This window comes from Amphibalanus amphitrite, unplaced genomic scaffold (genome assembly GCF_019059575.1).
Source record: "Amphibalanus amphitrite isolate SeventyFive unplaced genomic scaffold, NRLGWU_Aamphi_draft 000085F_arrow, whole genome shotgun sequence".
Classification (NCBI taxonomy): Eukaryota; Metazoa; Arthropoda; class Thecostraca; order Balanomorpha; family Balanidae; genus Amphibalanus; species Amphibalanus amphitrite.
This window is the reverse complement of record NW_024881581.1, coordinates 425,479-441,837: the sequence shown is the minus strand read 5'-3', so window position 1 is coordinate 441,837 and position 16,359 is coordinate 425,479. Positions and strand designations below refer to the sequence as shown.

Below are 16,359 nucleotides of genomic sequence, written 5' to 3'. Positions count from 1 at the left end.
GTCGAGGATATGATTAGTTACGCCACTAATAACCACGTCGCTGGATGCCCGCACTGGCTTTTCCGCGATCGTATCTCAAGGTCGGAATTCATTCACGTCAGGTTCCTTTATACACATGCTACGTAACTTCCTAACTTTCAGCGATAGAATCGCTGTGATAAAGTCGTTACATAGTATATCACTTTAGGTTGAAATATCTGACGCACTTGAGTATACATTCGAGCCGACAAATCGTTCCAGTGAAAGAAAGCCAAGCGATTTACACTCCACTAGATAAGCAAATATATTTTATGGCATCATAACGTTAAGTGACTTTTGTGCCATGGTATAGCTTGGTGTTGCGAGTGCCGGGTGTGCGTTGCAGCATCGAAGCGCGGCGCTGCGCTGCTGAAGCATCTACATTCCAGAGTGGACAATAAAATATAAACTTGAATGTTGAAAATATACGAGTACATCCACCGTCGAGCGGGAACCTCCCACCTTACAAAAGTTAATGAATTGGCATGAAAGTGATGTCGCTCGGTTTAAAAAGAGCGAAAACGTATATCTACCAAATGTCATCGAAAAATATTCACTGGTTTTCAAGATATTAGACTTTTACTTTTGTTTACTTTTTGGGGTCTCCGCTGTTCGGTTCCTATAGTTCGTTTTTTTTTTTTTCAAAAGGACGCTGACTCAAAGTGCAATATCGAAGCTCTCACGTGAGTTTTGGCAGCTTCAGCAAAGCTTCAGTGTCTGGCCCTGGCCAATAATTTCTTACCGAAAAAATAATCGATTTCAAATTGTGCGCGGTAAGTGGCTGGAAATTGTTTCTTAAAAATGAACATACTATAATGACGTCACTGGTGGCAGCAGGCACCCAAATGTCCGTGCAATGGGACAAGTGTCAACGAATTTGGGTGAAGCTTAGTTTTTCACTGTTGCCGAGCATAATCGAGTAAGCGGTTCCGTCCATGATAGTTATACGTTACATTGCAATACATGTTCGACAGCATGACGTCACCACTGTTCCCATATTTGGTTCCAAAATGCACATATGGAAATTATCGGGAAGAAATCACATGTTAAAATTAGTCGACGTTCGATTTTCTCAGGTTCAGTTTTTGCTCGTTTTGGCGGCTAAAACACGTGCTTGTTCGAAAAACATGCTTGGAGCCAGCGTCCTTTTGAAAAAAAAAAACGAACTATAGCGACTTTATTTGAACGTGCGGCACTTGTTGCGCGCAAAGCAGCGTATACTGATCTCAGGCAGCTTTTGCCAAATTGTCAGGGAACTCAGATTTGTTTTTCAATAGAAAAACACAATTCTAAAGAATAGTGTTTTAACTATTGACAACAAACCTTCGGTTACCACCGCGTGCTACCAAACGTTTTAGTAAAAGCACAGATAACAGTAGTACTACTGTTACTACTGTTATCTGTGGTAAAAGATATAAAATCGTTAGACCTGCGCTAACGTCACACGTTCAGAGGGGACATTCTAATGCATTAGCCCCTTTGAATCCAAGTACTGCAACTTTGAAATTAGATATTTTCGATTTGAGGCATTTCTCGATCTTGTGAGTGCTCAAACCGTTAAGTGCAAGCCAGGGACCCCATTTTGGCTATCTCAACTCAAAACTAATGTTAAGGTGGGATGGTCACTTTAAGAGATGGTTCCATAGTCCATACTCCATAGTCAAGTCAACCCACATCCGAATGCAGTGCATCCGAATGCATCCGGATACAGATCACCAGTGTATCTGCATTTTTACAGCATCCATCCGTATCATATCGAATTCATTTAGTGGTCTTTCAAGGCATTTGGCTCTTGACCTCACCAAGTCAATTACCTACATATAGAGCTTCCTGAGCAGCAACGCCAGACAAAAAAAGAGTATGGACCGCGCATGTCTGATCTCCTGTCGCATTACATATATTTTCCATAGAATACGTTGCATCTTCGCCTCACTGCATCCTCCGAGCTTTTGAAGACACGGTGACTATCCGATACCAAACGCAACCTTCCTTACCTCATCCAACGCATGGAAACCACCCTCTGCACCCTTTCGTCATGGTTCCATGCCCATGGTCTAAAGCTCAACGCATCCAAAACTGAAATCCTCCTCCTTGGTACCAAACAGAACACACGTGGCCTATCCCCTGTCAGCGTACGGGTCGGTGGGGAGACCGTTCAGGAGAGCCTGACCGTGAAAAACTTGGGCTTGATCTTTGATCGCCACCTTACCTGGGACGCGCACGTCAGTGACGTGGTCCGTCGATGCATTGGCCTCCTGATCGGTCTCCGTCACCTGAGGCATTACCTCCCGCGGGGTGTTCTGCGAGCTGTTGTTGACGGTCTGGTCCTCTCGCGCGTGAGATACTGTATTTCTGTTTATGGCGGCGGAACCTCAAAGAATGATACGAGGCTTCTGAACATTATTAACTTTGCGACGAGAGTGATCACTGGCTTAAGAAAATACGACCACATTTCTCACGCGCGAGAGGACCTCAGACTTCTCTCTCCCTTACAAATGTATGAGGTGTCGACTTTGACGGTAGCCCATAAGGCGATCACCAATGGCGAGCCTGTAGACATCTCTACTCTGTTCACTACGTTTCGTGACTCGCGCCAGCAGTCCGAGCGCAGTACGCGTCAGGATCGCCTTTTGAGGCCTCCTGCTATGCGAACGGCCGCCGGGCAGCGATCGTTTTTATATCGCGCAACATCACTTTTAAATGAACTGCCTGTGAGTATCGTTGAGCTGGACCCCACTTCTTTCAAACGTGCCGTGAAGATAGTTAACCCGCGCCGGGCCGGTGCTCTGAGATTCCGCGCCGGGCCGCGGGGGTGTTTGAACACCCCCCTTCTAACTCGGCTCCTGGGCCACGTAGCGACACGCGGTAAGCGGCAATCGAAAGAACGTCAAAAATAAGGACGAAAACACTTCGGCCATTTTTTGGGTCAGGTCAAAGGTCAGGTCACCAGAGGTCACCAAAGGTAAAATGTTGACTATTTCAACATTTTGGAAACTGCCAACGGCTATCTCGGGAACCGATAGAGCTACAGCGCCGCAAAAAAGCGCATTCGATAGCCCTTTTACAGACCTTTCTGAGTAATGTTCTCAGATTTGACCTCAGGTCAACAGTTTAGCCTCCAGAGGGCAAAAACTCCAAAAATAGCCGTTTTTACGAAAAACGTTTTTTCGGCAATACCTTTTGACTCAAAAGAGCTATGACATTTCTTTTACCAGCATCGTGTTCCTCTCGTCGAGACGCGTCGAATGAACTATAATTTGACCTTGAAAGGTCAACTTAAAAATTTGACCTCAGGTCAAGGTCATGACCTGACCGGAAAAGGTCATGTTGCATATCAGTCGATCCGCAACGTCGAGCCGAACACATCCAAGGCGTTTTCAGCGCTCTAGCACTCCTCTATCAGAAGTTATCATCGAAAAACTGTTAGATTCTGTTCGTGACCTGAGATGACCTCGGGGACATAACGAGGGGTCAGAGTTGCCATTTTCTGGTTCAGTGTGTCTATTTTACCTACATCTCGATGTTTGAGAGTGTCTAGAATGGCGTTCGTGCAAAACAGATGCTTTTCAATTTTTTCCCATTGACTTATAATGGAGAGGCCGCAAAATTGACCTGACCTTAGGTCACCGATATCAAAATTCCGAGATATACATTTTATAGATAGTGTTGCTCTAATCAATCGCTGAAAGTTTCAAGGCAATCGTTCAGTCGGTGTAGCTATGACGAGCATTCTTATTTTTTCTGAGGTGAGGTCACTTGGCGTGACCTGGTGACCTGACCTAAGGTGACCTGGGTCTGAAATTTTTACAACATGTGCGGAAAAGATGCACGAACAGGTGTGCCAAAAACGGCGGCGCTCCGCGCCGCCGTTTTTGAGATATTTGCGAAAAACCGCAAGGGGGGGTGTTCAAACACCCCCCGGCCCGGCGCGGGTTAAGTGTAATAGGGATATGTAGTGGGAGGGGGAGGGGGCATTGGAGTGCAAGCTTTATGATGTGCACGTGTGCCAGATGTTTTGCCTGTTTTATCCATTCCGCCTTTTACCTGTTTTTATATTGTGACCAAGGCTATATAAACCAGGTAGAACGCTCCGGGAAAAAAGTTGGAAACAATAAATTAGTTGCGGCATTCCCTGATGACGCGAATGTGGGTCAGCGGCCGGCGGCCGGCCGCCGCTAACACTGTATGAGGAGGGATGCGCGGAACTTTTGCTTGTTGGTGATTGCGCTAGGCAGTTAAATGGTAATGTTAGGATATGTTTCGAAAGTAAATTGAACATGTAACGGAAGTTGGCACAGATTCAGCACAGATTCAGCACAGCACAGATTCGGTAGGGGGAAAAAAGGCCCCGGTAGAGGGAAACCTTTATGACCCGTTTTCCCCTAGAAATGACGTCACAAAGAGGTAAAAATGGGTATCAATCGAAAGCTCTCGTTTACCCAGACACAGTCCTGCAGGAAAATTCCACTTTTTCCCCATAGGAAAGTTTGTACGGGAAAATCAAAATTTTGGGTCAATGGGGGGTCCCCCCCGATTTCGTTCAAAATCGGCACACAGGTGCCCCACCACCAGCCGAGAAACTTTCCCCAAAACGGTCCCCGTTGCATTGACGTTTAAGGCCCGTAAAGCCCCCTAGACTCGTAAAATATCCGTAAAATCGCCTTTGTACGGACAAAAAAGTGGTGCTATGGTAAAAATGGGTATCAATCGAAAGCTCTCGTTTACCCAGACACAGTCCTGCAGGAAAATTCCACTTTTTCCCCATAGGAAAGTTTGTACGGGAAAATCAAAATTTTGGGGTCCCCCCGATTTCGTTCAAAATCGGCACACAGGTGCCCCACCACCAGCCGAGAAACTTTCCCCAAAACGGTCCCCGTTGCATTGACGTTTAAGGCCCGTAAAGCCCCCTAGACTCGTAAAATATCCGTAAAATCGCCTTTGTACGGACAAAAAAGTGGTGCTATGGTAAAAATGGGTATCAATCGAAAGCTCTCGTTTACCCAGACACAGTCCTGCAGGAAAATTCCACTTTTTCCCCATAGGAAAGTTTGTACGGGAAAATCAAAATTTTGGGTCAATGGGGGGTCCCCCCCGATTTCGTTCAAAATCGGCACACAGGTGCCCCACCACCAGCCGAGAAACTTTCCCCAAAACGGTCCCCGTTGCATTGACGTTTAAGGCCCGTAAAGCCCCCTAGACTCGTAAAATATCCGTAAAATCGCCTTTGTACGGACAAAAAAGTGGTGCTATGGTAAAAATGGGTATCAATCGAAAGCTCTCGTTTACCCAGACACAGTCCTGCAGGAAAATTCCACTTTTTCCCCATAGGAAAGTTTGTACGGGAAAATCAAAATTTTGGGTCAATGGGGGGTCCCCCCCGATTTCGTTCAAAATCGGCACACAGGTGCCCCACCACCAGCCGAGAAACTTTCCCCAAAACGGTCCCCGTTGCATTGACGTTTAAGGCCCGTAAAGCCCCCTAGACTCGTAAAATATCCGTAAAATCGCCTTTGTACGGACAAAAAAGTGGTGCTATGGTAAAAATGGGTATCAATCGAAAGCTCTCGTTTACCCAGACACAGTCCTGCAGGAAAATTCCACTTTTTCCCCATAGGAAAGTTTGTACGGGAAAATCAAAATTTTGGGTCAATGGGGGGTCCCCCCCCGATTTCGTTCAAAATCGGCACACAGGTGCCCCACCACCAGCCGAGAAACTTTCCCCAAAACGGTCCCCGTTGCATTGACGTTTAAGGCCCGTAAAGCCCCCTAGACTCGTAAAATATCCGTAAAATCGCCTTTGTACGGACAAAAAAGTGGTGCTATGGTAAAAATGGGTATCAATCGAAAGCTCTCGCTTACCCAGACACAGTCCTGCAGGAAAATTCCACTTTTTCCCCATAGGAAAGTTTGTACGGGAAAATCAAAATTTTGGGTCAATGGGGGGTCCCCCCCGATTTCGTTCAAAATCGGCACACAGGTGCCCCACCACCAGCCGAGAAACTTTCCCCAAAACGGTCCCCGTTGCATTGACGTTTAAGGCCCGTAAAGCCCCCTAGACTCGTAAAATATCCGTAAAATCGCCTTTGTACGGACAAAAAAGTGGTGCTATGGTAAAAATGGGTATCAATCGAAAGCTCTCGTTTACCCAGACACAGTCCTGCAGGAAAATTCCACTTTTTCCCTATAGGAAAGTTTGTACGGGAAAATCAAAATTTTGGGTCAATGGGGGGTCCCCCCCGATTTCGTTCAAAATCGGCACACAGGTGCCCCACCACCAGCCGAGAAACTTTCCCCAAAACGGTCCCCGTTGCATTGACGTTTAAGGCCCGTAAAGCCCCCTAGACTCGTAAAATATCCGTAAAATCGCCTTTGTACGGACAAAAAAGTGGTGCTATGGTAAAAATGGGTATCAATCGAAAGCTCTCGTTTACCCAGACACAGTCCTGCAGGAAAATTCCACTTTTTCCCCATAGGAAAGTTTGTACGGGAAAATCAAAATTTTGGGTCAATGGGGGGTCCCCCCGATTTCGTTCAAAATCGGCACACAGGTGCCCCACCACCAGCTGAGAAACTTTCCCCAAAACGGTCCCCGTTGCATTGACGTTTAAGGCCCGTAAAGCCCCCTAGACTCGTAAAATATCCGTAAAATCGCCTTTGTACGGACAAAAAAGTGGTGCTATGGTAAAAATGGGTATCAATCGAAAGCTCTCGTTTACCCAGACACAGTCCTGCAGGAAAATTCCACTTTTTCCCCATAGGAAAGTTTGTACGGGAAAATCAAAATTTTGGGTCAATGGGGGGTCCCCCCCGATTTCGTTCAAAATCGGCACACAGGTGCCCCACCACCAGCCGAGAAACTTTCCCAAAACGGTCCCCGTTGCATTGACGTTTAAGGCCCGTAAAGCCCCCTAGACTCGTAAAATATCCGTAAAATCGCCTTTGTACGGACAAAAAAGTGGTGCTATGGTAAAAATGGGTATCAATCGAAAGCTCTCGTTTACCCAGACACAGTCCTGCAGGAAAATTCCACTTTTTCCCCATAGGAAAGTTTGTACGGGAAAATCAAAATTTTGGGTCAATGGGGGGTCCCCCCCGATTTCGTTCAAAATCGGCACACAGGTGCCCCACCACCAGCCGAGAAACTTTCCCCAAAACGGTCCCCGTTGCATTGACGTTTAAGGCCCGTAAAGCCCCCTAGACTCGTAAAATATCCGTAAAATCGCCTTTGTACGGACAAAAAAGTGGTGCTATGGTAAAAATGGGTATCAATCGAAAGCTCTCGTTTACCCAGACACAGTCCTGCAGGAAAATTCCACTTTTCCCCGTAGGAAAGTTTGTACGGGAAAATCAAAATTTTGGGTCAATGGGGGGTCCCCCCCGATTTCATTCAAAATCGGCACACAGGTGCCCCACCACCAGCCGAGAAACTTTCCCCAAAACGGTCCCCGTTGCATTGACGTTTAAGTCCCGTAAAGCCCCCTAGACTCGTAAAATATCCGTAAAATCGCCTTTGTACGGACAAAAAAGTGGTGCTATGGTAAAAATGGGTATCAATCGAAAGCTCTCGTTTACCCAGACACAGTCCTGACACAGTCAAAGCGATTTTACGGATATTTTACGAGTCTAGGGGGCTTTACGGGCCTTAAACGTCAATGCAACGGGGACCGTTTTGGGGAAAGTTTCTCGGCTGGTGGTGGGGCACCTGTGTGCCGATTTTGAACGAAATCGGGGGGGACCCCCCATTGACCCAAAATTTTGATTTTCCCGTACAAACTTTCCTATGGGGAAAAAGTGGAATTTTCCTGCAGGACTGTGTCTGGGTAAACGAGAGCTTTCGATTGATACCCATTTTTACCATAGCACCACTTTTTTGTCCGTACAAAGGCGATTTTACGGATATTTTACGAGTCTAGGGGGCTTTACGGGCCTTAAACGTCAATGCAACGGGGACCGTTTTGGAGAAAGTTTCTCGGCTGGTGGTGGGGCACCTGTGTGCCGATTTTGAACGAAATCGGGGGGGACCCCCCATTGACCCAAAATTTTGATTTTCCCGTACAAACTTTCCTATGGGGAAAAAGTGGAATTTTCCTGCAGGACTGTGTCTGGGTAAACGAGAGCTTTCGATTGATACCCATTTTTACCATAGCACCACTTTTTTGTCCGTACAAAGGCGATTTTACGGATATTTTACGAGTCTAGGGGGCTTTACGGGCCTTAAACGTCAATGCAACGGGGACCGTTTTGGGGAAAGTTTCTCGGCTGGTGGTGGGGCACCTGTGTGCCGATTTTGAACGAAATCGGGGGGGACCCCCCATTGACCCAAAATTTTGATTTTCCCGTACAAACTTTCCTATGGGGAAAAAGTGGAATTTTCCTGCAGGACTGTGTCTGGGTAAACGAGAGCTTTCGATTGATACCCATTTTTACCATAGCACCACTTTTTTGTCCGTACAAAGGCGATTTTACGGATATTTTACGAGTCTAGGGGGCTTTACGGGCCTTAAACGTCAATGCAACGGGGACCGTTTTGGGGAAAGTTTCTCGGCTGGTGGTGGGGCACCTGTGTGCCGATTTTGAACGAAATCGGGGGGGACCCCCCATTGACCCAAAATTTTGATTTTCCCGTACAAACTTTCCTATGGGGAAAAAGTGGAATTTTCCTGCAGGACTGTGTCTGGGTAAACGAGAGCTTTCGATTGATACCCATTTTTACCATAGCACCACTTTTTTGTCCGTACAAAGGCGATTTTACGGATATTTTACGAGTCTAGGGGGCTTTACGGGCCTTAAACGTCAATGCAACGGGGACCGTTTTGGGGAAAGTTTCTCGGCTGGTGGTGGGGCACCTGTGTGCCGATTTTGAACGAAATCGGGGGGGACCCCCCATTGACCCAAAATTTTGATTTTCCCGTACAAACTTTCCTATGGGGAAAAAGTGGAATTTTCCTGCAGGACTGTGTCTGGGTAAACGAGAGCTTTCGATTGATACCCATTTTTACCATAGCACCACTTTTTTGTCCGTACAAAGGCGATTTTACGGATATTTTACGAGTCTAGGGGGCTTTACGGGCCTTAAACGTCAATGCAACGGGGACCGTTTTGGGGAAAGTTTCTCGGCTGGTGGTGGGGCACCTGTGTGCCGATTTTGAACGAAATCGGGGGGGACCCCCCATTGACCCAAAATTTTGATTTTCCCGTACAAACTTTCCTATGGGGAAAAAGTGGAATTTTCCTGCAGGACTGTGTCTGGGTAAACGAGAGCTTTCGATTGATACCCATTTTTACCATAGCACCACTTTTTTGTCCGTACAAAGGCGATTTTACGGATATTTTACGAGTCTAGGGGGCTTTACGGGCCTTAAACGTCAATGCAACGGGGACCGTTTTGGGGAAAGTTTCTCGGCTGGTGGTGGGGCACCTGTGTGCCGATTTTGAACGAAATCGGGGGGGACCCCCATTGACCCAAAATTTTGATTTTCCCGTACAAACTTTCCTATGGGGAAAAAGTGGAATTTTCCTGCAGGACTGTGTCTGGGTAAACGAGAGCTTTCGATTGATACCCATTTTTACCATAGCACCACTTTTTTGTCCGTACAAAGGCGATTTTACGGATATTTTACGAGTCTAGGGGGCTTTACGGGCCTTAAACGTCAATGCAACGGGGACCGTTTTGGGGAAAGTTTCTCGGCTGGTGGTGGGGCACCTGTGTGCCGATTTTGAACGAAATCGGGGGGGACCCCCCATTGACCCAAAATTTTGATTTTCCCGTACAAACTTTCCTATGGGGAAAAAGTGGAATTTTCCTGCAGGACTGTGTCTGGGTAAACGAGAGCTTTCGATTGATACCCATTTTTACCTCTTTGTGACGTCATTTCTAGGGGAAAACGGGTCATAGGGGTTTCCCTCTACCGGGGCCTTTTTTCCCCCTACCGAATCTGTGCTGTGCTGAATCTGTGCTGAATCTGTGCCAACTTCCGTTACATAAATTGAACGACGCTTCGAACGCCGTCAATGAATTTGCGATAGCACGACTATTTGTTTAGTTAGAGCCGGCGAACTTTTACCTTCCGACTGCGCGCGGAGGCGATATGGTGCCACACTGGCGGTTTTTACGATAGCTCAAAATTCTTTTGAGATAAAGAGATGAAATTTGACATGTCCTATCTTTTGATCAAGCTGGATCTTATGGTACAAGTCGCATATTTAAGGTAGGTCAGGTTGTTGACCTATGTTGTCGCTCGTGAGCCTCTGCACAGTCCAAAAACAGCGCAATTTCTGAACACTCAGTGCCAAGAAATCCTTCACAGAAAGATGACACTTGGCAGAAAGAGGAGTTGTCGGTTTTTTACCGTTCGTATGTGTCGTGTTTTCACAAGAGTTTAGTAAGGTCAGGTCCGTCACGTGACCTCCCCTCATAATTCAATAGGTTTACTATCATAGAAGCGTTTATCAATCGCCGGAAATATTAGCCAATCCCACTGGACACTGGATCCATACCCACATGGGGCCCTCCTGACTGGCCACTCCCTCTGAAATCCACAATAACATTGGGTTGCGGCCACGGTTATGTATTCATGCTTTTCACTAACAGAAATACAACTTCAACCAGCACAGTGCACGCCGCCACAACAGTCCGACCCACGTCCCTGATATCGACTAGCTCCCGGCCGGATGCACATACGCGGAGCCAATCAGTCCGAATGTGACCTGCAGCTTACAATTGCTGTGTCGCATGGCGCATGGCACAGGACGATTCCTAGCAGCTGTCGGCTGGAGTGGAGAAACAGCACGTTGCGACACACCGCGCCGGCGACAGAGCTCAGCAGGGCTGGTTGGAGGCTGGAGCCGGAGGTAAGGGCGGACACAGGCACAGACATTGCAGGACAAATAACAGGGTGTCAGTTAGGGATATAATTCAAGATGAATGATTCAAGACGGACTGAAATAATACACATTTTGCTCACTTGGATACCAACTTCAAACTTGACGTTTATGTATAGCACCATGAAAACAATGGGCACACAGGAAAGAAACAAAAGATGAGGGTTTTTTAACTCAAGGAAGTAAAACAGCCCGAAGTGCAGACAAGCACATACTTGTGGTAATAGCTATCAGCTGTCCTACTCCTCTTCTCCCTTCATCAACTACTGGACACATTTGAAGCATCATATATAGCACCAATGTCCATAACCAAAGCTTGCAGTAGTTTTAACTTCTATGAAGCCAATGGAAATGTGCCTACATTATGCATGTAAACTCAAAATTACACATGCATGACAAAGGAAGCTTATGTAAAGAGAATAGTTGACAAAAGCATCTCATGGTTAAAATTATTCAAAACTGCACACAGGGCAAACATAAAAAGCAGCAAGTGTACTGTTCTGTTATGCTAAGAAATAGTCCAAAACAAAATACAATCTTTTCATGTTTGAACTGGTTGTTCTTCTATGCCCCTTCATCCATATCTTGATTACAGATGGGCTGTTACTGTAGGCTGATGAAGTGACACTTGATTGCCTTTGAGCGAGTTTCAGTTGCAGCCTCCTTGGTACTGCACTGGAAAGCAGATTGAATTGAATGCCTCTGAAAGATAGGAATACAGGCAAAGTTAGCTGTAGTAGTGTCAATGATAATAGACATGACATTTTTGTCCTTTGACATACATTTGTTGAAGTACAAAAAGATACAAAATAAATTGGTTTGTTTCAAGACACGCACACTGCACAAAGCCGCACAGACATTACACAGGCACATGAAATTGGTACACATAAAAATTGATGATTGAAAATGTCAAAACTTGCAATAATAATTGAAGTAAAAGTTAGGTACAATCACAATCATTTGATTTAAAATGACTTGACATAAGTCACAAGACGCAACGCTCCTATTCTTTTATGCTTTCATTATCCTCCACATATCAACCAGCTTGATACCAGGCTGTGCAATAGTGTGTACATAACCCCATGTTGCCATTTTATTAGAGCAAGTGGGGTTACAACAACAATGCTAATGTCAAACCCACATCTGCAACCCGTACAACCCGTTTCAATCACCTTACAAGCACACCTTCTGGCAGTTTGATAGGCAGAATGGTCATTACTACTTTCCCCTCATATTCAACACATATTCTCTTTATACAGATACAGTTTAGACCTGGTTATGGCAAGCACTTTCGAGAAAAGATATGATTAAAGTCCAAGACAAAGATCGAGAGAAACAACACCAACATAAAACACCGACTATGTAGCACTAATACTGTCAAATTCATAAAAATATATACATGAGTCGATCAGAAATTCACTGTAGATTTCGAAAATGGTGTCAAATGCCACTCAAATACCCCCATTCGCATGTACGAAGCAATAAAACACTGACCTTCAATTCCGCGTGCCATTCTCCATAGGCCACTGTGTATTAAATAACGCGTTCACTGATAGCAAAAAAAGAGACCCACATATGACGCGTTTGCTACCAGCCAATCAGCGCTCGAGTTACCGAGCGCTGATTGGTGGAGAGGGCCGTCGTCAGCAGCTAATCACACGTTGTTTTCCCTGAACATGTGCGTGAGCGCTGATGCTGCTCACGGGCTGTTGCCATTTTTCGTAATGCTGAAGGCACGGGAGCGAACCCCCCTGATTGTGACTATCGGCACAGAATAGCCACGCCGGTGTATGTGGAGTGCTGGCAAAAGTCAATACAATGACTATTGCTTCGCTAGCGTGTGTAGTTACAAATTTGCCTGCTATAAATTCAGTTATCTAACATAACATCGTCATCGCTTTCTTATAATCCTGCTGGCAAGTGGCAGCTAAGCAATAAGAAGCCAAACAGGCCCGGGACACCCGCTGGGACTGACGCAAGGCTATGTAAGCCAGGTATAGAACGCTCCCAACGAAAAGGTGGGGACAAAAATGAATTTAGTAATCGCGACTCTGGGGGCCAAACAAACTCAGGTTGCAATGATAACGGGGCAAATTTGGTATGAGTACGTATCTAATGACTCATTTTTCAACGATTTTTTTTTCAGAAAAAGGCAAAAAAACTTGCTAGACCAATACAGGAATGAATTGCAGTTTTCATAAGCGATCCTAGTTTTTTTATCAGACTGGCCTATCTAATATCAAAATCAAAGCCTAAACTGAACGGCTCGTGCTGTCATAGGTTACCTCTAACGCTCTGGCCCCCAAAATCGTCACTGGCTTATCAGCCAATGAGAGCCAAGTATTGACTTACGCTGATTGGTGGGATTACTGCATTTGTTGTTTAGAATGCTCACGATGCTGCAGTAGCATGTCCCCACTTTTCGTAATGTTGAAAGGCCGGAGCGCACCCCACTGGACTGACGTACTTACAACACAAACCCACTACAGCACTAATCCGTGGGTCCACGGTTCGCAGAACGGCTCTCCTCGGACTTACGTGGGGAAGCCCGGCGGTCGCCAGTGGCCGTCCACGCATGTGGCTCCCGACGGGCCGGAGCTTAGCGTGTAGCCCTTCTTGCACTTGAATGAGATCATTCGATCGTTGCGCACCTTCTTGACGTACTCGCGGTAGTCGTATAATCCCATGTTGCCCACCAAAAGGATTCGGCCGTCCGTCAGGTTGCCAGGGAAACTGCAATACACTGAAGGAGACAGATACTTCATGTTAAGGAACGATAGAAATAATCATACAGTTAATTGTACTCCACCTTTGTAAAGCTAGGTACGTTTTGCAGTAGCTATGTATGTTTTGACATACTATTTTCATTTGCAATGCTAAAAGAAGCTTTAGCATACCATTGCAATCTTGGCTGCGGGATTTATGCAAACAAACAACGAAGGAACGAAATGTCTTTCGTCATCAGAGAAAGCAATCATATCGCTTATGGTCTAAAATGACACTACGCCATGGTAAGCTGTGGCATCGTCTCTGCCCACCGTCCATCCTCACCGATTTTGCAGCGCGGCACGGTGCCGGTCCACTCTCCGTAGGTGCAGGTGGTGATGTTGTCCCCCTCGATGACGTAGCCGTCGCGGCAGACGAACTTGGCGCGGCTACCGTGGTCGTTTTTGGGCGCGATCACAAACCCGTGCTCCGGGTCGGGCGGGAGTTCCTTACAACGAGCTGTCGACGTAGGATGGGGTTAGAATTGCAGCCAATCAGCGCGGTGGGTGGAGATATGAGAACAACGACGTGCTTGAGCAGTTGCTTTCCTTTCGGCTATTGAACTTTCTGTTGAAAACAATATTTTTTTCTTTCTAAATAAATGGTGATCTACCTCCACTCTAATTTATGACGCCCGTGGCGATATCAGCCGGCATTCAGTTACCGTAATTTTGACGAAGAACGTCCCATGCCGGTATCACAACACACTGTCTCTCCCAGTTCTGCGCCGCACCAATCTTCCGGGTCCGCCATTGGCATGCATTGGTCGGTACCGTGGTTAGCGAACAGACAGGCAAACACTGCTCACGGCTTCTCACCGACGCGTGCGGCGCACGTAGCACGCTAACGTAATAACCGACTGGTGAGAAAACAACGTCTCCCTGTCCATGCCCGCAGTTTGATGGGAGCCGCCGGCTGGGTCGATGGAGAGGTCAGACAGGAGTGGTCCGAGGGAAGGTCAGAGAGGGAGGGAGGTAGGAAGGGGGAGCTCTTCATCAACCGGGACATGGCAGTGGAGATGGCAGGATCGATCAGTGATATTTCTTGTCATTCTCCGGAGCAGGAGAGCCGACTTCATGAGAACTCGTTTTGATACATTAATTAACTCATGTATTTCTCCGTATGCTGTGATAAAAGCAGCGCACGGCTGACGATTTGACCCACCTGGGACGCAGATGGGTACGTGAGTCCACGTGCCGTTGTAGCACACAGGCATCTGGTGAGACAGCTGCATCTCGTACCGGTCACGGCATTTGACCGTGATGTTCTCTCCGTGCATTATTAGGTCAGATGTAGCGTTGATGATTTCCCCTTGAGGTACCCGTGGAAGGGTGCACGGTCCTGGTGAAATAAAACAGCTCATCAGACATCATATTATCATTAACTGATTTCTTACATTTTGACATTTTCATATCAATATATCAATCCATCCAGCTCAGTCAGAAGAATAGTCGCACATTCTGCCATTTTTAGAACAGAACATTGCATATAATCGAACTTAAACTTAATAACGAAGACTAGAGCCGACTAGTCGCTCACCCGAGATTCTTACAGTCAGCACTCACCCATGCACTTTGGCAGCGGGTGTGACCATCCGCCGTTACTGGAGCAGGTGGCCGATTCGGACTGACCCACTCTAACCGTGTCCTTGTTGCAATGGAACGTGATCTGGGAGTTCACCAGGGTTGAGTTGCCGCCGATCCAGCCGTTGTGCAGCGGGCCAGGCATCGGACACTTGATCTCGGTCAGCACTGAAACGTGCAGAAAGACGAAGGTGTTTGGTGGCCTATCATTGATGTCACCGTAAGAGGAGTGATTCTTCAAGAACCGATGTGTGATACTTCACCTCATTGGTCCCAACTAGTGATGTCAATTACAGAAAATCGGAATACCGATACCAAACCAAATGCTAACCAAAACCGTGGGGAAATACCGAAACCCAACTTTGAAAGCTGAGGGAAATATCAACTTTTTACCAATTTCTTAGCCTCTTATATGTACATTACAGGATGTCCCATAAGTTCGTTCTCACCTTTTATTTGCATGTAAAACATAGTACATTGCGTTTTGATATGTTTATAACCCCTCAATGTGCTCCCCATTTCATAAGCAAACACATAGGTAAATACATGCTGCGACATGCCAACCGGCATGTTTGGCAGCATAGCAGGCTTGAAGTTAGCCCAGACTGACTTGGCATGCGCCGTGAGCTCCTCAATGCTGGAACACCGCTTCGCTTCGACGAGCCTCGATTTCAATATTCCCAACACATTTTTATGAAATTTGGATCTGATGAGTTGCCTGGGATGTGATCTTGCCACACACGCCTATCACAGTCTCCTGGCACTGCTTTTATGCTTTGCTTGACCTCTGCACTGATGCACTGTCTTGCTTGAAGATGGGCCTACGACCTCCCGGATGCCATTTTCTACAAAAAAATGTGGTCATACTTGCGGTTCAAGTTAAGCTAGAAAGCTGAAACTCCTCCTAGATCTTCTTGGAGAAGCATTCTGCGTCCCAAGACTGTTTCTGGAGCATCATTCGCAACGTGATCAGTGTCTGGACGCATATTACCCCACATTACCGTGACCCTGGCCTTTTGCATAGGAATAAAGCTGGATAACACAAAGGCCTTTTCCGTCGCCCATATGGGACCGTTTTGGGGTTTGGACGGGTGTTTTATCTCGAGCACGG

The 16,359-nt window shown here is 46.5% G+C and overlaps 1 protein-coding gene across 2 annotated transcripts in view; it reads right to left on the bottom strand.

Annotated features, from left to right (window-relative positions):
- Positions 1 to 16,359, bottom strand: part of LOC122379849 (sushi, von Willebrand factor type A, EGF and pentraxin domain-containing protein 1-like) — a 111,389-nt gene that overhangs the window by 17,969 nt on the left and 77,061 nt on the right. For both annotated transcript variants that reach the window (XM_043362397.1, XM_043362398.1), the window contains exons 10-13: positions 15,231 to 15,416; positions 14,830 to 15,006; positions 13,951 to 14,124; positions 13,438 to 13,642 (exon numbers count right to left, since the gene is read on the bottom strand). In XM_043362397.1, the coding sequence (XP_043218332.1) occupies positions 13,438 to 13,642; positions 13,951 to 14,124; positions 14,830 to 15,006; positions 15,231 to 15,416 (742 nt within the window). The remainder of the gene's footprint in view (positions 1 to 13,437; positions 13,643 to 13,950; positions 14,125 to 14,829; positions 15,007 to 15,230; positions 15,417 to 16,359) is intronic.